Source organism: Mirounga angustirostris, unplaced genomic scaffold (assembly GCF_029215605.1).
Source record: "Mirounga angustirostris isolate CCGP_5_RB_7025 unplaced genomic scaffold, mMirAng1.0.hap1 SCAF_12, whole genome shotgun sequence".
Classification (NCBI taxonomy): Eukaryota; Metazoa; Chordata; class Mammalia; order Carnivora; family Phocidae; genus Mirounga; species Mirounga angustirostris.
In genome coordinates, this window is record NW_026991720.1 from 13,410,839 (window position 1) to 13,434,904 (window position 24,066).

Genomic DNA, 24,066 nt, shown 5'->3' on the forward strand with positions numbered 1-24,066 from the left:
TTATGACAATGTTTTATTATCATAAGTATGCACTGCTTTTATTTAATAAAAGAGAAATTTCCTCCAACATTTTTAAAAGATTTTATTTTTCTCAAAGATTTATTTATTTATTTGAGCAAGAGAGAGGGTAAGAATACGGAGGGAGGGGGAGAGGGAGAGAAAGAATCTCAAGCAGACTCCCCACTGGGTGCAGAGCCTGACACGAGGCTCGATCACATGACCCTGAGACATGACCTGAGCAGAAATCAAGAGTTGGACACTCAACGGACTGAGCCAGCCAAGTACTCCTAAAGATTTCATTTTTAAGTAATCTCTACACGTAACACGGGGCTCGAACCCACAACCCTGAGATCAAGAGCTGTATGCTCTACCAACTGAGCCAGCCAGGCATGCCCCTCCAACATTTTTTTTAAATCTCAAATATATAGGGCGCCTGGGTGCCTCAGTTGGTTAAGCGACTGCCTTCGGCTCAGGTCATGATCCTGGAGTCCCGGGATCGAGTCCTGCATCGGCCTCCCTGCTCAGCAGGGAGTCTGCTTCTCCCTCTGGCCCTCCCCCCTCTCATGTGCTCTCTCTCATTCTCTCTCTCTCAAATAAATAAATAAAATCTTTTTTTTTTAATCTCAAATATATAGAAAAGTCGAAATAATACTACAAACAAATGATGATATCCTTTATCTAGATTCCCTAATTGTTAATAAATTGTTGCCTTTTCTTTATCTTTATCTCCATTTCTTTCTGAACCATTTTAAAGTAAATTGCAGATATAATGGTATTTCAGCCTTAAACACTTCACCATTCATCTTATAAAAATAAGGATATCAACACTAATTCACATTCATTTGTAATTATTATTTAACATATAGCTCACGTTTAAGTTCCCCAATTGTCCCAAAAATGTCTCTTACAGTTTATTTTCTTATCCAGGATTCAGTTAAATTTCATGTCTTGCATTTGGTTGTTAAAGCTCTTTAATCTTTTTCCTTGAATCTCTTTTAATGTAGAATAGTTCCTTTGACTTTCTGCCCTTGACTTTTTTGTTTTTCATAATATTGAATTTTTTTAAATCTTTTTTTAAAAAAGATTTTACTTACTTATTTTAGAGATGGTGGGGGAGGAGAAGAGGGAGAGGGACAAGCAGGTTCCATGCCCAGCGCAGAAGCTGATGTGGGGTTTGATCCCAAGAACCCAAGATCATGACCTAAGCCAAAATCAAGAGTCAGACAACTAAATGAACTACCCAGCTGCCCCCACACTATTGAATTTTTGAAGAGTTATAGTTGTTTGTCTTATCTAATCTCCCACATTCTGGATTTGATGGTTTCCTCATGGTTACGTTCAGGTTAAATATCATTTGGCCCCAATACTACATAGCTGATGCACCACATCAGGACTTGTTATGTAATGTTGAATTATCCCATTATCTTGGCTAACGGAGGGACTGCTATTGTAAATGTACACTTCCCCTTTTATAATTAGTGAGACGTATGTGTGGTAGCATTATGAAACCACAGGACTGCCCTGATCCCCGACAGTCTTTTACTCAATAAGACTTTCAGCAACTTAATGGTCCTAACCAGGAATAATTATTACACTGGCAGTGGCAAAGTGATGATTTTTTTCTAATTCTATCATGCCCTTGCTCTGGAGTTTACCAAGGTGCATACTGTACAAGCTCAATTTATACATTTCCTGCCCCAGATCTGGCATCAGCCATTTCTCAAAGGAGCTCTTATTACTTACAGTGGAGAATGGTATTTCAAAATCAAGATCCAGGTACCAGGTATACTTATTGATACTCCTAGGCACCTCTTTTCAGTGCACAGAGCTAAGACTATATGAATCTATATCTACATCTATACCTATACATTTATATATACATAGACATACCATATATGTATAGTACACTTGTATATAAATACTTATATATGCTATAGGTAGGTATAAATGTACATACAGATATATATCATTATCTGTATTATATAAACATTCATAAGTATATATACTTATATAGTATATGTACTTTTCTAATTCTATCTTTTCTTCTCTGTATAATAACTAGCATATATTCTTCTAAAACTATACATACCCACATGTTCACAGACACATTATTTTTCTCTAAATCCTATGTTAATACAGTTACTCCAATTCAAATCCAGCATCACAGGGTTCTTCTTCAACTTCTGTTCATCAAATATTTCTAACTTTTTCCACAGTAAAAACCTTGCTTCCCAACACCATCAGATGTACTGTTGCTCTATCCACAATAAATACAAATTGTTTCAGAATTACAAAACCAATATCACTGCCAATAATAAGACTTCTAAATAAAGTTAAAGATTTATTTGTAGTACATTTTGTTCTTTGAACATATTCCAGTCAGTACTTAATCAGAAGCAAAAGTGCTAAGAAACCTAAATAATAGGAGTATATTATGGAGATTTGGTCTTAGGCAACCATGGAGCTGGCTAAACAGTCTAAGTGAGGCTGGTGTTTGTGGGTCTGCTGCTGGATCCTAAAATCCTCAGCCAGATAGTCAGGAAGGAAAGACAGAGGTGAAGTGGGAGAAGCAAGGCAAAAATGTAATTGGTGAGGCTGAGCTAAAAGCTACAAGGAAGGACTGCAGTACGAGTCAGACTGTTACTACCTCGGGCTCTCATTACAGTGTCAGTGATGGGGGTCCTACAGGAGTAGCCTGTCATCACTGAGTTAAACATGCATCCCATAGAAATGGTAGCAATTATTGTCATTTCTGGCTTATGGATGAGAGCCAGCAGAGAGCTCTAAGAGTTACCCTCACAAATGCATTATCTTACAGCCTTGGTGAAGAGAGTTTGCTCTGGACTGTCTCAGGGGATATATTTTGGAGTGAGTGAGCAGGTCTTACATGATGGAAGAGGATTCTGGCAAACAGTTCCAGTTTAGCTAATTTAACACGGCATAAGTTCATTATACTCTATAGTTAGAAAATGACATTCAAAAGCCACTTGAATTAATCTTTTTTTGTGTGGTTATGTTATGAATTTGATATATGATTAGGTTCATTTGGTGAGATTTTACTTTTGTTCACTTATTCACATGTCCCATAAAGCAAAACTATCTTAAAAGATATACTCAGAGAAGTTTCATTCTCCTCTGCCCTGTCCTTACTCATCCCTTATCAGGTGCCATTTTCATTATATACACGGTTTCCCCTTGCTTTTTGCCAAAAGGGAGCATACTGTATATAGTCTACTGTACCATGCAATAAAAGCAAACTTAAAAAATTTTAACACTCCAAATTGTCAAATTCACAAAGAATATTTCAAAGAACTCTGTATCTTATTAACACACGGAAGGGTAGCATAAGCAAGATGTTATAAGATGAAATAACATACTGATACAAACATCCTTTGTTAAATGTTAAAAATATAATATTTTGGGTACTTTCTGGAGTGATGAAGATGTTCTAAAACTGATTGTGATGATAGTTGCCTGACTCTATGGATACACTAAAAATCAGTGAATTGTCTATCATATGCTTTCACTCATACGGGGAATTTAAGAAATAAAACAGAGGAGCATAGGGGAAGGGAGGAAAAAATAAAACAAGATGAAACCAGAGAGGTAGACGAGCCACAAGAGACTCTTAATCATAGGGAACAAACTGAGGGTTGCTAGAGGAGAGGGGGGTGGGGGGATGGGGTAACTGGGTGACAGGTATTAAGGAGGGCACGTGATGTAATGAGCACTGGGTGTTACATAAGACTGATGAATCGGGTGCCTGGGTGGCTCAGTTGGTTAAGCGACTGCCTTCAGCTCAGGTCATGATCCTGGAGTCCTGGGATCGAGTCCCGCATCAGGCTCCCTGCTCAGCAGGGAGTCTGCTTCTCCCTCTGACCCTCCCCCCTCTCATGCTCTCTCTCTGTCTCATTCTTTCTCTCTCAAATAAATAAATAAAATCTTTAAAAAAAAAAAAGACTGATGAATCACTGAACTCTACCTCTGAAACTGATAATATATCATATGTTAATTAATTGAATTTAAATTTAAAAAAATGAAAAAAACATTAAATTGTCTACTTTTTTTTTTTAAGTAGGCTCCACCCCCAGTGTGGAGTCCAACGCAGGGCTTGAACTCACGACCCTGAGATCAAGACCCTGAGATCAAGACCTGAGCTGAGATCAAGAGTCAGGCACTTAAATGACTAAGCCACCCAGGCACCCCATGAGTTGTCTACTTTAAATCCATATGATATATGGATTATATCTCAATAAAGCTGTTATTTTAAAAATTAAAAAAATAGGGAAATACAATATCTAATACATTTCATGAATCTAAAAGCAAGGTCTTCCTTCAAGAATTAAAAAGCCTGAGAAATGTGGGTTCAGTAGACGGGATGACAACTGTGCCTAATTCACGATATGACAACAGGGGATGACAGACAGAAAACCTAGACTTGATGCGATAGCATTTTATTTAAAAAAACACACACACACAAAGGTTTTTTGTTGACTCCAAGCTTCAAAAGTACCAATAATGGGGTGGGGTTGCTTATATGAGTTTTTACTCTATTAACAAAAGCATCGGTCCTAGGTTATTGCAATCAGAGGTTCTATTCTTTGTCTGTTGGAGCAAATCTGGAACGGCGTTCAATGCAAGGAACCATGTTTTTTTGTTTGTTTTTTAAAAGATTTTATTTATTTATTTGACAAAGAGAGAAAGTGAGCGAGCACAAGCAGGGGGAGCAGCAGAGGGACGAGGGACAAGCAGACTCTCTGCTGAGCAGGGAGCCAGACGCAGGGCTTGATCCCAGGACCCTGAGATCATGACCTGAGCCAAAGGCAGACACTTAACTGACTGAGCAACCCAGGTGCCCTGGGACCACGTTTTAGGAGGAAAATTGAATAGTAAAGATGAGAAAATGCTTTGAGGAAAGAACTGAAGGAAACAGAACTCCCTTCAAATATTTGAAAGCCGTTACACAGAATAAAAAATAGACTTGTCCTGTGTTCCTCTAAAGGCAAAACCAACCAGAATATAGATGTCATAAAGAGGAGGGTTTCAATTCAATCTCAGGGAAAAAAGTTACCATTGAATGTAGTGTTTTAGTGAGGTCCCATCACATTTGGATAAGAGTCTGGAATTCCACTGATAAGATTCCAAGTATCAGCAGGAAGGCTACCCTGAATCAACTCCATGATTCTATTTTCTAGTCATACCTAAATAGCTTCTGAGAGTAGCCTTCTATTAATACAAGATGTGTTATTCACAATGATGACCTTGATTCATAAAGAAAACATTAAATTGTAATCAGCTATATATCTTTGAATGTGGTTGGAGCTGCAGAAGCTTCCTAGAAGCTGCTTACTTGTTTTCTAGGAGTTGACCACGTTAACGTGGATCAGACCTGACTGGGCAGGTCCAGATGATGGGTGGGACTATCCAATGTCTATTAGAATGCAAGATTCAAGATAGAACCACCAGTTGGAAATAAACTGGAAGACATATCAGCAAGGCTTTTTAGTGTCCCAGACATTAACTGGAGCAAAGACCTGAGGAATGTTCCTTACCTAGATGTGTATTCCAGCTTCCTGTGAGTACATGAATGCCTTAGGGCATAAGGGGACTGTGAACAAAATCTGTAAGAACTGCACTGATTAAACTGTCTGTAAGGAACAGCTGGGTGGCTCAGTCAGTGAAGCGTCTGCCTTCGGCTCAGGTCGTGATCCCGGGGTCCTGGGATTGATTCCTGCACTGGGCTCCTTGCTCAGCAGGGAGCCTGCTTCTCCCTCTGCCTGCTGCCCCTACTTGTGTGCTCTCTCTCTCTCCGACAAATAAATAAAATCTTTTAAAAAATAGAGGTATTAAAAAAATAAACTGTAAGATTTTAGAATGCAAGATAATACTGCTTTGATGCCCATATGATACACCATAGCACAAGAAGGAGGTGTTTTTTCTGTTTCTGTGCAGATCACAAACCGGCTTGTTCATTACATGCTCTAAGAACACGGTACCATACCTTTGGGTAGAGAGTTTCAGCAGAGCATGCTGCCTATGGTATTAGTGGGATGGGCGGGGGAGGGAGTGCCCAAGAGGAGACAGGCTGTGTTCTATGGTCAAGGCCCTGCATTTATTTTTGCATGCAGTGGTAAGATGCTAAAGAAAGAAGGTAAAGGCTTCCTCATTAGTATACTGATATATGTCTTGGTGATTCCCAGTAATAAAAAGGGGGAGGATTGGGGCGCCTGGGTGGCTCAGTCATTAAGCGTCTGCCTTTGGCTCAGGTCATGATCCCAGGGTCCTGGGATCGAGCCCCGCATCGGGCTCCCTGCTCAGCGGGAAGCCTGCTTCTCCCTCTCCCTCTCCCCCTGCTTGTGTTCCCTCTTCCGCTGTGTCTCTCTCTGTCAAATAAATAAAATCTTTAAAAGAAAAAGGGGGGGGGGGAGGATTTGAGTGTAGAGTCCCCTCTGGAGAAGGTGAGGGTAAGTAACTATTTCTATAATAGCTAGTTCTTTATTCTAAACACAACCCGTCTGTAAATTAAACACAACTGTAAATTCTTTGATACTTCTTCCATTGAGAGGTAGGATCTATATGCCTTTTCCTTGAATTTGGCCTAGACTTAATGACTTACTATACCCAATAAAATGCAGTAGAAATTAAACAAAATAAAATGCAACAGAAGTGATACTGTGTGACTCTGAAGGCTAGGTCGTAAAATGCAATACAGCTTTCACCTTGCTTACAGGAACACCAGCATTTGGAGCCCTTAGCCACCTTGTAAGTCGTCTATCCTGAAGCAGTCATGCTATGAGGAAGCTCAGGCCACATGAGGAAAGAATGTTGGGTATTGTGGCTGACCACCCCAGCTGAAGTACCAGCTTCAACCATCAGGCACATGAGGCAATATGCCTCTAGATTATTCCAGTCTCCACCCATTGAGACACCTCCAGGCATCGAGCCTTCTCAGCAGAGGGTCCTAGACATCATGGAGCAGAAGCAAGTCATCTCTGCTATGCCTCGTCTGAATTCTGACTGAGAGGGTATTCATATTTTGTTAAGGGAAAAATCTATGTTTGAGCCTCACAATGATACCGTGGGGCAGGTTGGGCTGGCATTATTACGATCCTCATTTTATAGATTAAGATAACAACAACAAGCAGGGATTCAAACTTACCTTCTTTCAGATTATACAGCCAAGATGTGGCATGCTAATACTGATCTTTGTATTCCAGAGTTTATGCTTTTTCCATATTTTCCCATCTGGATCCTATAGGGGCTTTAGAATAGCCTAGGGAAATCAAATAAGATATATCCAGAATTTAAAGACAAGGTCAGAAAATGTTGAGTGAATAGAAGCTAACAAGAATCAGTATTAAATGGATGAGACCAGTCATCCTATGGAGAAATAACTATGTAAGATATGATCTACAGATTGTTGCTGATAAAGAAGACTGTAATTTAAAATGGAACCAATGAAAACAAATCTTAGAACTTTGAATGTTATGAAGTGTCATAATGATGTAATTTTTTTAGGGTCTGATTTAAAAAAAATAAATAGGACTGTTAAGGAAAAAAAAATGCTGCAAGTTGTGTTTTTGATAAAATCAAGGCTAACAGGTGGCATGACTGGCTAATGGCGCTATTTTAGTCACTTTAGAAGTATGTCCTTACAGTAAAAGAAGGGTGCTTCAGACTAGTATAGCTTGATGACATTATCCCTTATGATAATTTTCATTTACTCTACTTTTGCCAAACTTTGATTTAAATTTAGTTCTTCAAGGAGACTTTTCTACTTGGAAGAAAAAGTACAACAATGCTAACAAACCTACCATGCCCACTTGATAGGCTCTATTTCCCATTTTTTATTGTAGAAGAATATTAGTATTCTGATTATTCAAGCAGCCTCACACACAATGCCTTACCTCTAGAGTACCTGGACTCATTAGTGACTCCATCAACGTGCAGACATTCTGCTTCAGGAGTCAGTAGGACATCTTTCCATCTCTTTAATCATGGTGAATACTATAAGGAGATCACTGGTGACTTCTCTCCACATGGGAAGTAAAAAGAAAATGTAGTTCACTCAAAGCTTCTCATGACTTGATGTTTAGGTTTTTTTGGTGATTAAAACTGTACACCAGGGCGCCTGGGTGGCTCAGTTGGTTAAGCGACTGCCTTCGGCTCAGGTCATGATCCTGGAGTGCCGGGATCGAGTCCCGCATCGGGCTCCCTGCTCAGCAGGGAGTCTGCTTCTCCCTCTGATCCTCTCCCATCTCATGCTCTCTCTCTCTGTCTCATTCTCTCTCTCAAATAAATAAATAAAATTAAAAAAAAAAAAAACAAAACTGTACACCATCCGGAGCCCACAATAACTTCCACTATGTTCTTCACTTCTATTTCTCTATTCTTTAATTTTTTTCCTGAATATTCCTTTTCCTTTAAGATAAACGTATTGTAATAATGAATTGGGTTTTTTAAATTTCGTTCTGTAATTGGGCCTCACAAAGGGAATTTAACTCCCCTCTTGTTTTCACGCATATTTTGCACAGCTAACACCTTGAAATATTCTGCTCATGAAAGGCACCTAGTATTTAAAGTGTTTTGAATAGTCATCTTGAAAATAAAAATTATTAAAGTTTTGATGCTTCAGATGTCTAGAATGCCGTGCCTTGTGCAGGCCCTAGCACATGGAAAGTTTTCCATTTACATTTGACGAATGACTGGAAGACTTAAAACGTTTTATTCCTCAACGATGGGTTTAGACCTACTTTAACAGGCCAGGTCCTTCAATGAAACGGATACAAGAATCATTCTGATAATTTAGCTGCTCCTGAATATCTTTCTATCAAATTCTGCTTGAACGTTTCCACCGCGGGGTTTCAAGTCTTATTTTTATGACACAGAGACATTCGCTGTAATGGAAACAACACAAGCAGCACGGTCTTTCCCGTCTTCCTCCCTCTAGGATTTTAACTTCTCGAACAACACCCATGCTCTTCTAGTAAATCCCACATTACAGTAGAGGTTTAGGACGGAGAAGAGAATGAAGTAGGAAATCGGAGCCATGGAAACCGCAGAGACGAGGAAACGTGCGCGCGCGAGGGTGGGCAGGAGGGGAAGGAACCCTCCCCTGACGACGGCGCGAGGGCGCTCCTAGGATTACGTCACGCTCCCTGGGTGACGTCACGGCCGTGACACGCGGGTGACGCCGTTGCCGCGGCGACTTCTAGTCGTCTCCGCCCCCTTCCCCCGCCCCCCGCCTAGCGTCCTTCCCCCAATCCCCTCAGGCTCGGCTGCGCCGGGGGCCGCGGGCCGGTTCCTGAGGTGGACCAGGCGCCCTCCTGCCGCCGGCGCCGCCCCGGCCGTCCCTCCCCGCCGCCCCCCGCCCTCCGCCTCCGCCTCCCCCCCGCCCTCCACCTCCCTTCCCCCTCCCCGCCCAGCAGCGGTCGCTCCGGCCCCGGCTCTCGGTTATAAGATGGCGGCGCTGAGCGGCGGCGGTGGCGGTGGCGCGGAGCAGGGCCAGGCTCTGTTCAACGGGGATATGGAGCCCGAGGCCGGCGCCGGCGCCGCGGCCTCTTCGGCTGCGGACCCTGCCATTCCCGAGGAGGTGAGTGCCGGCGCACCCTACACCCCTCCGGGCTCTGGGCTCGGCTGGCTGGTGTTTTCTGGGGGGAAAGAAGTGGCGGTGGCGGCTCTGGTGCCCTCAGCCACCTTCTTCTTTGGGTTCTGCGGGGTGGGAGATGGGCATCCCCCCCTTGTCCCTCTCCGTCATGCAGCTCCTCGCTACGTAAACACACACAGTGGCCCAGGGGGGTTTCCCTGACTCGCACCCCTGCTTGGGCGATTCGGGCAGCGTTGGTTGAGCAGGCGGCTCTCAGTAGGGGGCGAGACTCAGGGTTGGTCCGAGAAGGTCACGGCTGGCTGAAGGTAGCCAGGCTCTCATCTCTTCGATGTTTTCATTATTTTGGGGTGGGGGGGGTAGGGAAGGGTGGCGGCATCCAGGTGAATAGATGTAGGTTAGTAGCCAGGGCCGGGACCCCAGCCTGAGTTGCCGTTGTAATTATTACATGGTCATGGAGGTGATGGGGAGCATCGTTCCCTTCCACTCTCCCTGATGTCCCCCTTTTCAGGCCGCTGCCCTCCCCTCCACTTTTCTACTTGTTTGGGGGATTTCTCTTCACCTGTTTTACCCAGCAGATGGTTTTGATTTAATCTTTACTTTTTCAGTCTTAAATCCCACCGTTTCCGTTCTCCTTTCCATCCCGGTGTCAGCCCCCCCCTCCCCCCCAGTTCTTCTGTTTGTCTGTGCTCTGTCGCTGAGTGGTAACCCCCCCATCCCATTCCCATCTGCTGCTCCGCTCTTTTGCCGGTTGTCGGACCTGCCAGCCTTCTAGCCTCAGTTTATACTTAAAACCATTTTTGCGCTTCTCTTACCCTAGTTCTCTTTAGGCCCTCTGAATCGTTCTACTGCTCCCTAACACTGTTACCTAGTATCTTCACAAATCCGTCTGGACGCTTTGGAGCCCCTTCCTTACTTTCTGAATCCTGAAGCTGTCAGGATTCCATCAGGTTTCACTTGCACTACTGGCGCTTTCTGGCTAGTCTTCCATTGTGCATTCACACCTCTTTGTTTTTTCCTACCCATTTTTAAATAGATTTGATTGATTTCTTTCTGTTGTCCTCCTTTTTGTCCCAGTTTTTACCTTTCACTTTTTCCTCTTTGGCTTCTGCTTCTCTCGGCCTGTTTTTTTTTTTTTTTTTTGCATTATTCAGCCTCTTAACACCTTGTCAAATTATTTACGTTTGGTTTTTAAGGAAAATTTATTCCATATAGTATTTGGCATTGTACTATATAAAATAATACTTTATTATACTTTGCAAATAATGAGATAATATTTAGTATAATAACTGTGCTTTGTAATTATTGATTAGATAACGTGACTTACTCCGTTGACTTTGCTCCAAGTTCTCTTTCTTTCCTACTGCTTACATTTGGTTTCCCAATTCTCAACGTCTCATTCTTTCTTCTGTCTGTGCAATGCTCCTTTTCCTGCTTCATCATCTTTACTTTGGAAATTCATCCCATATGCTTGCTCTAGTATCAGTTTGTTCACAGTAATAATTTTTTAGCCTCTTAATATCACCTCCATCTGTGCCCATGATGTGTTCTATACCATCATTTGATCTAAAGTTCTCATATCTTTTCTTCTTTCTTAAATTGCACAACTTTCCACTTAATTTTTAGTTTGCATTTCTGCTCAGATCAGGTTCCTCTAACATCTGTTCATTTTCCCCAACTTCTTGGATTCTAAGGGTAGAGCTCTTTCCTTCTTCCATTTCTTAGTTTATTCTGATTTCCTTGTCCCCAGTTACCATTCATTTGGCCTTGTTTCCTGGCTTTTGGTTCTTAACTTGCTGAAGCTTCCTCTTGTCTTCCCCACACCTCCACATTCCTTCTTATTTATAAACAGCTTTGTTCCGTTGACATGGAAATTTATTTTTAGGATACATTGTTTTTAATGGATAAATACTAGGGGTCACATCTGCTGTCTATTTTTTCCATGAATCGGATATGCCTTTGTCTTACAGGCACAGGTGCCTCTAGGCTTGCTTTACTCTGTAGTGTATGTGTGGTTTTGTTGAATTGTAACTTTGAAGACTATTACAGAGTAGAAGAATGAATAAATTAATGGGTATGGGTCATGAAATTGTAATTCTCTGATTATAACATTGTTTACATTGAGAACTTTAAGACTTAGTAGAACAGTTTGCAATGATACAGAGAAGTCTTTTGTTAAGTACAATCTCCACTATCTTATTTGAAAGGGCCAGATTGTTTGAGTTCTACCCTCTGAAGATTCTGACTCAGTAGGTGAGAGTTAGTGCCATAAGTTTCAGTATTTGGCACACTTCCTGGGCAGTTCTCATGTATCAATGCTTGAGAACCACTACACTAATGAATTTAAGTTTAAATTGCCAGTCATTGGAAAGCATATTGGTATCTTCTGAAACTACAAGGATACTCCTAACTAAATTTGATTAGAAGTGTTTCATACTGCCTCCTCCTCTCAGGTTTTAATGTTTAGTGATGAATAGTTTTCCCTCTATAATTTCTTATAGGAGCTGATAATAAAGGTATTTGCATCGGGGAGGCGGGGAATAAATGATTATAAGTGGATCTCTTTTGAATATAGATATCAGTGTTATGGATGGCAGAATAAATTCCTCCAAGAAATCATTTAAACTTTGAATTTGGTATTGTCAGTTCAGTGCAAACTGATATGTACCGTGGTCTTTTCATTTAAGTGTCTTCTTTATGTGTACCTTTAATGGCCAAGTGCATGGAAAGAAATGAAAAGTTATGCGTGTGTAAAATGACACATTTTATTCTAAAGAATTCTCTTGCCCGACAGTAAAATAGTTTTTTGTTTTTGTTTTTAAACTTTCTCAGAGGGAAATTTCAGCTGCATTAAAATTTCTGACTATCGAGGGAAAGCACATTCATTATTGAAAAATTAGAAAGCTATAAGTACAAAAAGTAAAAAAGAAAAAAATCTGTAATCTTGCCACTAGGATATAATTAGTATAAACATTTTGGTGTGTATCCAAACTTTTTTTATGTTTGTATAATACAGTATATGTGGTTTTATAATATTTTAAAACTTAATATAGCAAAATATTTTACATTTCATTAGGTAATACTCTGATTTTTTTTAAACTAATCATTTTTCTTGGTTATTAGAGTTTTTTTACTACTCTGATTTTTTTAAACTAATCATTTTTCTTGGTTATTAGAGTTTTTTTTACTGCTTTTTTACAACATCTTGAACATAAATGTAGATTTTAGTTTTTAAATTGTGTTGGGAAGTGAACAAATTTCATGTCCTGTATTTGTATTACTTTGTAGATGTCAAAATAGGATATTCTGGTAAATGACAGGAGCTTATTAAATATTTATGAAATAAATGTGCTTATACTTTTGGCATTAAACCTTTACTTCTGACCATTTATATTTCCCCAATGTTTCTTTCCATGACCATATGGTGTAATATGGGATAATATGACCATATGGTATAATAAATACATTTATTTTAAAAATGTTATACGAGGGTGTGATATTTATTAACTATTCTTCTGCTGTGTTTCTGCAGAAGGAGCTTCTTACAATTGCAGTACAGTTAAAATTATATTGTTTTCAAGATCTCTTATCACCAGCCTTAGTTAAGTTGTGTAATTGTAATAATGCATTGACTAAGCTGTATTCTGGGATGGGATCTTCTTTATAATGTGGTCCACTGTATTAAAACAATCTTTATGAGCCATGTGAAACCAGGTTGGATTACCTCATACTCCTAAAAGGAGGTAGTCCCGTTAGGATACTGTGTGCTTGTGTAGTTCTGGTATTGCTGTTAATACTTGTGTAGGTATTTTTGAAGGTGGACAAAACATACCTGTTAGGCAGAACTATAAAATAGCTGTTTGTCTTCAGTATTTCTAGTGGTCTCTTTGTGTACTCTTTCTCTCTCCCTCCCTCCTTTAGGCCTCCACTCCTTTTATTTAGAAAACTATCTGATATCAGTCACTTACATATGCTGGCTGTTAAAGGAATCATTTATCAGTAAATAGATAAGAAAGGAATGTTGGTACTGGATGCTCAAATCTTTGAAGGTAGTAAACCTAGGAGCAAACTTGATTTAATCTTATTTGGATAATAGATCAGAAAAATTATATTTGGATAACAGGCTAGAGAAGTTTGACTTTTCTCAGTTCCCTGTCCCTTGCTTTCCTGATAAGGATGATAGGAAGCTGTCCTAACAACTGTTAACCTATGTTCTGTGAGTGGTGGGGAAGAGAGGAAAGGAGCAGGCTACATTGTTTTTTAGCATTTTCTAAGACCTTATGCTTACCTGTTGAAGAATGAGGCAGCTGCTTAGCTTTCTTCCTTTTTCCTTTTCCACAATAATAAAGTTGTCTTCTCCTTTAGAATTGCAAAGTGCATTTTGTTTTCTTAGACACCGTGATATTAATTTAGCTGCATACTTAGTATTTTGTATCACAATCCCCTTGTTTAGGAGATGCAGTATGTTGCTATGCTTCCTATGTTTCTGCTTCAAACTGTCATTACAATAAGCCTTTATTGTCAGTAATTCTTACTGGATTTTGTCTTCCTCAGAAGTTGAATTTGGAAAAAACAACAACCACCACCAAACAACAAAAAAAAGAAGTTGAGGTTTTTTTTCTCATTCTCTATTTCACCTACATTGGTTATTCTGCGAGGTCAGGATCAGCAATAGTTAGAGAACTGAATTCAAAATAGGTGAGCCTGTTTAGGAGCTTTTCTGTTTGTAAGCAGTGCTTTTATGGTCATAATGTTATAGATAATATAAGAACCAAAAAGATACTCTCATTGTTTCATTCCTTTGTTAAATATTTGCTGGAGGCATTGACATGTTCTGGGAGGTAGTCTTTATTTTTTAGTTTCTTTTGGCTACCAACCTAATTTACTATCATACATAATTAGCATGGTAGAAGAAATTCTTAATACAGCCTACACCCTAACATTAAGCAGTTATTTTTTCAACCCTCTACCTCTGAGGTTATTTTGGTTTCCGTGTTTTCTCTTGGGCTTGAAAAACTATTAGTCTTGTTTCTTCCCATATCAAGACTATGCATATAGAGGGAAATTGATGCCCAGTAACATTACATTCCTTTCTGGGTCTTGGGAATGCCCTTGATACAGAATATAAAAATTGATCTGAACTCAATTAACTTTGTCTTCTGGAAGCTCTGTAACATCAAATGAAACATAATTTTCATTCTTGTAATGTGGCTGCAGTTACTGACAGCACTTTTGGGACAAATGTACCATAGGATGGTAGTTTTCAAATTACTGTAGAGCTCTAGGACAATTAAAAAAAAAAAAAAAACTGTAAGAAATTCAGATTTTAAGTTACCCTAATACATACATAGGAGAAACAGTTTTTGTCTGTTGTGGACATTTTTTTTTTTAATCTTCACCTTTTGCAACAGTATCTGGCACATAGGTACTCAGATAATTAGTGAAAGAAATGGTGAATGGAACCCTATTAGATATAATACACTCTGTTTTTCTGTACTTTTCAGTTCTCTTTTTTTTAATGCTACTTATAAGTCAGTTTACTAGATTGACAACCAAATGGTTCCAACAGGCATTTTGAAAAATACTGTTTTGGGGGTTTCAGGGGCCTTCTTCAGAGTTTAACTGAAGGCTGTGTTTAGTCCCCCTACATCTTAACTCTTGAAGTTCTTCATTTATCTGCTTTACATGTTGGTTTCCTTGAAAAAAAGCATTTTATGGCTGTGATAATTTTAGAGCTCCTGTGTATGAAGAGAGATGTGTCCTGGCATGAATCTTCTCAATTGTAATAATCCATGTAGAAAATTTCAATGACATGTGTCTAAGACAGTGGTCAGCAAACATTTTTTGGTAAAGGTTCAAATAGTAAAATTTTAGGCACTATGGGCCTGTTTTGTCTGTCAGAACAACTCAGCAGACTCAACAGTGGCATTATAGCACAAAAGCAGCTAATAGACTGTGTAAGCAAATGAGCCTGACCCAATAAAACTTACTTATGGACACTGAAATTTGAATTTCATATAATTTTCATGTGTCGTGGAATACTCTTGATTTTTTTCAACCATTTAAAAATGTAAAACTAGTCTTGTGGTCTGTATTAAAATAGATGATGGCGCAGATTTAGTTCATGGGCCAAAGTTTTCAGACTCCTGGTCTAGGGGAGACTGAATTATATCATATTAGAGGTTCTGAAATTAAGGTGTGGGTTAGAGGTCTATAGAAAGTTCATAATTGCTTTTTGAGAACAATCAGGTTTATTCGGTCATAATTTACATATACCATAATGTACCATTTTAACTGTACAGTTTGGTGAGTTTTGACAAATGTACATGATCCTGCAACTACTGCCACAGTCAAGACACAGAACACTTCCATCATCTCAAAAAGTTCCTAGTTCCCCTGCATTCCGTCCCCTTTCCTGGTCCTCAGTTCCTGGCAGAAACTGGTCTGATCTCTAGTTTTACCTTTTCCAGAAAGTTATACAAATGAAATCATCCAGTATGGGGTGATTCATATTTGGCTTCATTCATTTAGTTTGATGTTTTTGAGATTCACCCATGCTGTATGTATCAACAATTAGTTTCTGCTTATTGTTTAGTAATATTCTATTGTCTGGATGTGTCCCAATTTATTTATACATTTACCAGTTGATGGGTAGTAGGGTCATTTTTACTTTTCAGCAATTATAATAAAGATTGCTATAAACATTTGGGTTCAGGTTTTTGTGTGGCTATTGGTTTCCATTTCTCTTGAGTAAGGACCTTAAAATGGGGTTTATGGGTTGTATGGTAAGTATATGTTTAACTTTGTAAGAAACTGCCAATCCAATTAAAAAATGGGCAGAGGACATGAACAGGCATATCTCCACGGAAGACATAGAGATGGCCAACAGACACATGAAAAGATGCTCAACATCACTCATCATCAGGGAAATGCAAATCAAAACCACAATGAGATAAATCACATCACACCTGTCAGAATGGCTAAAATAAAAAACTCAAGAAATAACAAGTGTTGACGAGGATATGGAGAAAAAGGAACCCTCATGCACTGCTTGTGGGAATGCAAACTGGTGCAGCTGCTGTTGGAAGACAGTATGGAGATTTCTCACAAAAATAAAAATAGAACTACCCTATGATCCAGTAATCACACTACTGGTATTTACCCAAAGAATACAGAAACACTAATTTGAAGAGATATATGCATCCCTGTATTCATTGCAGCATTATTTACAATAGCCAAACTATGGGAGCAGCCCAAGGGTCCATTGACTGATGAATGGATAAAGAAGTGGTGTGTGTGTATGTATGTGTATATATATTTATATGTGTGTGTGTATGTATGTATATGTGTGTGTGTGTGAATAGTATTCAGCCGTAAAAAAGAATGAAATCTTGCCATTTGCAACAACATGGATGGATCTAGAGAGTATAATGCTAAATGAAATAAGTCTGAGAGACAAATACCATATGATTTCACTCATGTGGAATTTAAGAAACAAAACAAATGAACAAAAGGAAAAAAAAGCCAAACCAAAAAACAGTTTTGTTTTTTGTTTTTTTTTTTAAGATTGATTTATTTGTGAGAGAGAGAGGGAGAGAGCACAAGAGCAGGGTAAGGGGCAGAGGGAGAAGCAGACTGCCCTCTGAGGAGGGAGCCAGACATGGTGCTCCATCTCAGCACCTTGGGATCATGTCCTGAGCCAAAGGCAGATGCTTAACCAACTGAGCCACCCAGGCACCCCAAAAACAGACTTTTAACTTACAGACAACAAACATGGATACCAGTGCGGAGGTGGGTAGAGGGATGGGTGAAATAGGTGAAGGCGATTAAGAATACACTTACCTTGATGAGCACTGGGTAATATATGAAATTGTTGAATCACTATATTGTACATTTGAAACTAATAAAACAATGTATGTTAACTACACTGGGAAAAAAAAAAAAGCCAAACTAGTACCATTTTGTATTGTCATTGTATTGTATTGTGAATGAGTGTTGCAGTTATTCTGTATCCTTGTCAGCATTTGGTATTGTCAGTCTTCTTAGTTTTAGCCATTCTAGTAGATAGGTAGTAGTTGCTCATTGTGGTTTTGATTTGTATTTTTCTAATAACTAATGTTGGGACATCTGTTTATGTGCTTATTTACTATCCATGTATTTTCTTTGGTTAAGTCTCCCATTCAAATCTTTTTATTCGGTATTTATCTTCTTGTGGAGTTGTAAGAGTGCTATATTTATATTCTGGATATACCTTTATATCAGATTTATGTTTTGCACATGCCTCCAGTTGTGACTTGCCTTTTTCATTTTCCTAATTGCCTTTTGAAGAGTAGAAGTTTTATTTTTAATGAAATCCAATTTATCATTTTTTCTTTTATGTTTCCTGCTTTTTGTGTCTCCTATTCAGTAAATCTTTGTCTAACTTAAGATCATAAAATTTTCCGGATGCCTGGGTGGCTCGTTGTTAAGTGTCTGTCTTCGGCTCAGGTCATGGTCCCAGGGTCCTGGGATCAAGCCCCGCATCGGGCTCCCTGCTCCGTGGGAGGTCTGCTTCTCCCTCTCCCACTCCCCCATGCTTATGTTCCTGCTCTTGCTGTCTCTTTCTTGCTGTCAAATAAATAAATAAAAAATCTTTTTAAAAAAATCATAAAATTTTCTCCCATGTTTTTGTTCTAGAAATGTTACAGTTTTAGCTAATTACAATTAGGTCTGTGATCCATTTGGAGTTAATTTTATATATGTTGTGAGCTAGAGGCTAAAGTTCATTCTTTTTCATATGGGTATCCAGTTGTTTCATAGGTCTTGAAGAAACTTTTTTCTATCAACTTACCTTGGCACCTTTATTGAAATCAATTGATTATATATGTGAGTTTTGTACTCTCTTTTATTGACCTATATGTCTCTTCTTTGGCCAGTACCACAGTATCTTGATTACTGTAGCTTTATAGTTAATTCTTAAAATTAGGTAGATCCAATTCTTAGGATTTTTAGAACTTTAAAATTTGATTTTTTAATTTCTTTTTTTTTTAAGATTTTATTTATTTATTTGAGAGAGAGAGAATGGGAGAGAGCACATGAGAGTGGGGAGGGTCAGAGGGAGAAGCAGACTCCCTGCCAAGCAGGGAGCCCGATGCAGGACTCGATCCTGTGACTCCAGGATCATGACCTGAGCCGAAGGCAGTCGCTTAACCAACTGAGCCACCCAGGCGCCCGATTTTTTATTTTCTTATGTTAACTATACTTTTGGAAGGGAAAGGTCCATAATTTTCTTACTCTCAAAGGTGTTTTCTATTCTACCTCAAAAAAGCTTAAGATTCACTGCTGTATATAATTAGTACGCTCCTATTTCAAATTATTTGGTGGTGAGGTTCAAGAAAACCTGATATATCCAAAATTAATTTCTTTATAAGAAATGAAGGGGATGTTTCAGTAGGTTGCACAAAAAAGTCAGTCATGTCCTTTTTACCAAATTGAAAAAATAAAATATTAACTGTAATGAAGATACGTATGGGTGAAAGTGAGTATATAAAGCTCTTATTCACCAGAGAAGTCACTGAAAATGTCAGTTGGTGGAAGATACTAGTTTATACTATGTTATTCTCCATCTTCATTATAAGAGTTTTTCCATTTGAAACCTATGTCATGTTCTGTGATCTTCCAGAATTAGCACCTTTATTAATATTAGAGTCATCATTAAATTGTTTACTAAGGATAACGCATATGGTAGTTGGTCATATTTCTACCTTTTTTCACTGGGGACCATAGGATCCTTCATCTTTTTTTTTTTTTTTTTTAATTACACTGGTGATAGCTTTTTATTGCTTAGCCTAGGGGAGCCCCTACAATATAAAATATTTCTGGTCATGCTTTTCATTTAGGTATTTAAAAGCAAAAAAATCAGCAAATGTATTCATAGAGCATAAGTCTTGAATACCAGACTAGTACAGGGCTATGTGACAATTGGTAAGGTAGATACCATCTAGACTTTTGTTCATGTTATAAGGAGTGTTATTTCAATTGTATTTGATTACCTTGCAAATTTTGAAACTACACTTCCAGGGAGAGAGAAACTCAACATTTTGGCAGACCATTTTCAGCTGTTGTTCCAAAATTAGTGTGTTTAAAAAAAAAAAAAAAAAGCTTTTCCTAGGGCACCTGGGTGGCTCAGTTGGTTAAGTGTCCAACTCCTGATTTGGGCCCAGGTCATGATCTCAGGGTCCTCGGATGGAGACCCCCTTTCGGGCTCACACTCATTGGAGAGTCTGCTTCTCTTCCTCTCCCTCAGCCACCGCCCCCACCCCGGCGCTTGAGCACACTCTCAGATAAATCAATAAATCTTTAAAAATTGCTTTTCCTTATTGTAAAAGATACTTTCTGTTTAAATTGAGAAATATTCTTATATTTTTCTTGTAGTAAATATATAGCCATTAAATTCATAACAAAAAATGACTTTCTGTTTTTAGGACAGCTTAAATTAATTGAAATTTTAGGATGCTTTGAACTAGTCACTTATTTTTGAGTATTTTGAAGCAGTTTAAAATACTGCTTGGGTGTGTTCCTGTATTGATGTAGGATTTTTAAACTGTCTTCTACATTACAGTATCTGGAAAATAAATTTGTTTGGTCTTATAGATGAGTTTTATTTATTTTTTGAGACAGACTGAGCATGGTGGGGGTGGGGGCAGAGGGAGAGAGAGAGAATCTTAAGCAGTCTCCATGCCCAATGTGGAGCTGAACATAGAGTCTGACGCGCGGGGCGCACGGGGATCCTGAGTTTCAGCTTGACTGACTAAGCCACTCAGGTGCCCCTAGATGGAATTTTAAGATTAATGGGGATTAATAGCTCCAACAGTAACATTATAAATAGTTATTGGAACCTGTATGTTTTGTATTGTCAGCCTGGGTCTAATCACTTTTCCTCTGTTTTAAAGTTTATACCGTCTACTTAGAAGTCTTTGTGCAACTTAGGGGAGAAAAATGAACAATTACTAATTTAAGAGCCTTATGTAGGTATTATTTTTTAGAGTTCTTAGCATAATTTCTGGTAATGTTATATGGAGGTAATTTAATTCCCATTCATTATAAAAGCATTTTATCTTCTGTGAATACCAAACAATTATTGCTTTTATAACTTTTTTTAATATAAAAAGGTAAAGTACTATTGTTCCTAAATAGCTCAAAATTGCTTTCTTACACAATTGTATAATTGTATTTCCATGGGAATGGTGTCAAAACTTCAGATAGGGAAGAGATTACAATTCAGTGTAGTCGTTACATTCCTATTGTACAACCACTGAAAGTGTTCATTTCCCCTTAGTTTTTTCATACTTCTAACATTTGAACTATTACACCCATATCTTCTTCCTGCAGGTGTCTTCTCATATTAACATTAAGTTACACAGTCTTAAGTTTCATTATGCATGAAAATTTAGCTTAGTGTAACCTTTTGGTAACTCTATTGCAGAGGATTTTTCTGCTATTGAGTTTGACACTTAAGTTTCTATATTTTTTATGAAGGAAAGGGTGCATGGGTGGCTCAGTCAGTTAAGCCACCCACTCTTGATTTCTGCTCAGGTCATGGGATCAAGCCCTGAGTTGGCTCAGCGCGAGCCTGCTTGGGATTCTCTCTCTCCCCCTGCCCCTCCCCTACCTCGCCTGCACGTGCATTCTCTCTCAAAAAAAAAAAAAAAAAAGGAAACTTTTGGTTATCGGTTATCATGGGTGGGTCTTTGAAAGAATGGTTTAAATAGTTATAGCAACTGTTCTGTGTTGATGCCATTCATTCACTGCTTGATTTTCCCTCTGCCTTCCATATGGAGTGGTATGAGAATAAAATGAGATTATGAAATGTAAAAGCCTTCACAAAATAATAGTAGTGTTATTTTTCTGTCAGTTTTCAAGACAAAAAATAAATATATTCAAATTTTACCTTTCAGAAGTCCTTATGGCATTTTTTAGAATGTTCAGTGACAGCCCATGGCTCTAGTTGTTACAAACTTTTGGTGGTTCTTAATAGAAGATTGTTGATGGACAATTTGATAGGACTGTTTGAATATTGATTGTTGATAGAACAGTTGGAATGTTGATTACATTCAGTGTTATCTTTAAACCACTACTGAGTTAAACAAAGTGCCAACATATTGATACTTTTACTAAGCATTTCATAGGAAAGAGGTATAATGTATTAATATGATAGTACAGAGACTGTGTCTCGTGACTTTATAGAAAAAAATATAAGCATTAAGACTTGTGTTAGACTTTGATATTTTTAAAGCTATGATCCACCATTTTTTTTGTCATCCTTCTAAAACTATATTGATGACTTTTTTTTTTTTTTTAAGTTTTTATTTATTTGACAGAGAGACACAGCCAGAGAGGGAACACAAGCAGGGGGAGTGGGAGAGGGAGAAGCAGGCTTCCCGCGGAGCAGGGAGCCCGATGTGGGGCTTGATCCCAGGACTCTGGGGTCATGACCTGAGCCGAAGGCAGACGCTTAACGACTGAGCCACCCAGGTGCCCCGATGACTTTTGTTTTTAAGTCATTTCATAGGCCAATAGGTATTCAAGTATTCAGTAAATATTTGAGTGCCTACAATATGCCAAGTAGTACTCTAGGTGCTTAGGAGTACATTTGGAAACAAATCAAAGATCTCTACCCTTACCTAGCTTATATGCTGGTGGACGTGTGTGTATGTAGTGGGGGAGGGGCAGACAGACACACAAAAAGAAAATTATATAGTATGTTTGAAAGTAATAAGTACTATGGAAAAAGAAAAGTAGAACAGGACAAGGTTTGCAATTTAAAATAGGGAGATTAGGGTAGGGCTTTAGTTGAGAAGGTTAATATTGAGCAAAGATTTTAGAAGGTAAAGGATAAGCATTTCAGACAGAAGAACCAAATTCAAAGGTTCTGAGTCAGGAATGTGCCTTGCCTATTAGAGAAACAACAAGGAGGTCAAAGTTGCTGCAGTGGCTTAAAGAAGGGAGGCAAGTAAGTAGTAGGAGGTGAAATCTAAGAGGTGTTGGGGTAGGAGTGGGAACAGAAGCATGACCAAAGGCCTTTGACTTTTGCTTTAAGTGAAATGGGTAGCCATTCAAAGTTTGAGCAGTCAGAACGGAGTTACATGAGTTACTTTTTAACAGAAATATTCTAGTTGCTATGTAGAGAATAGACTCTAAATGGACAAGGGTAGATGTAGGGGAACCAGAGAGGAGGCTTTTGGGATTATCTAGACAGTGATTTAGACCAGATTGGAAGCAGTAGAAGTATTGAGAAGTGATCAGATTCTGGATGTTTTTAAAGTAGAGCCAACAGGATTTGTTGATAGATTGAACGTGAGGTGTGCAAGAAAGAGAGGTGTCAAGGGGGGAGGGGAGGGCACAGATTAAGAATTCAGTTTGGGGTATGTTAAGTTTGAAATATCTATTACATGTCAAAGATGTTGAGTAAGCTGTTATGAGTCTGGAGCTTGGGAGTGAGGCCTAGTGACAGAGACTGTTTGCCATATATATGTCTTACTTTCTTCTTGAGTATACACTTAGACACTTCTCCTTAGTACTTAGGTGTGGTCATATGATTAAGTTCTGGCTAATGTAATATGAGCACATGTGATATACACTAATTCTAGGTCTGGTCCATACAAACATCTTCCTTCCTGTTTTTCCCTTCTGGTTGATTGAACCATGATAATCCCTAGGGTAAGTTGGAAGCCTTATGTTGTAAATAGTAGATTGATCATTAGCCTAGGTTTCTGAATACTGCTTGGATAAAGACCACATTGCTAACCTTTCCAACAACCTAGTACTATTAGATGGATAAGAAATAAGCTTTCATTGTATATGAGTCCTTATACCTTTCAAGTGTATTTGTTACAGCATTTAGCCAACCCTAAATTTGGGATTTGGATGGGATTTAAAGCTGTGATATTGATGTGGTTGTCAAGGGAATGAGCATAGATAGGAAAAAAGAGAGCCAAGTTTGGAGAAAAGAGGAGGAGGCTGAGAAGGAGCAACCAGTAAGGTAGGAAATCGAATGAAGAAAGTTTATTAATAGAGAGTGGTCAGTTGTGTATGCTGCTAAGTTAAGTAAGATACTAAGAATTCATCATTGGAGTTAATAAAGTTGAGGTATTGTGATCTAGACAAGAATAGAGCATTGAGATGAAGTTCCAAGGGAGATACTCTGAGTGATTTTAAGGGAGAATAAAAGGGGAAGTGAAGATAGTGAAGAATTTTCCTATAAAGGGGAACAGAGAAATGGGGCAATAGCAAGTGAGGGAAGTGGGGTCATGGAATTTTTTTAGTGATAAAAAAATAAGGACATGTGATAGAAATGAATCCTTAGAGAGTAAAACATTAATGATTTCCCAGGGCGCCTGGGTGGCTCAGTTGGTTAAGCGACTGCCTTCGGCTCAGGTCATGATCCTGGAGCCCTGGGATCGAGTTCCGCATCGGGCTCCCTG

At 38.7% G+C, this 24,066-nt stretch overlaps 1 protein-coding gene across 5 annotated transcripts in view; it reads left to right on the top strand.

Annotated features, from left to right (window-relative positions):
• The first annotated feature begins 9,253 nt into the window (after positions 1 to 9,253).
• Positions 9,254 to 24,066, top strand: part of BRAF (B-Raf proto-oncogene, serine/threonine kinase) — a 186,099-nt gene continuing 171,286 nt past the window's right edge. For all 5 annotated transcript variants that reach the window (XM_045864169.3, XM_064574881.1, XM_045864170.3 and 2 more), the window contains exon 1: positions 9,254 to 9,592. In XM_045864169.3, the coding sequence (XP_045720125.1) occupies positions 9,461 to 9,592 (132 nt within the window). In that variant the 5' untranslated portion in view covers positions 9,254 to 9,460. The remainder of the gene's footprint in view (positions 9,593 to 24,066) is intronic.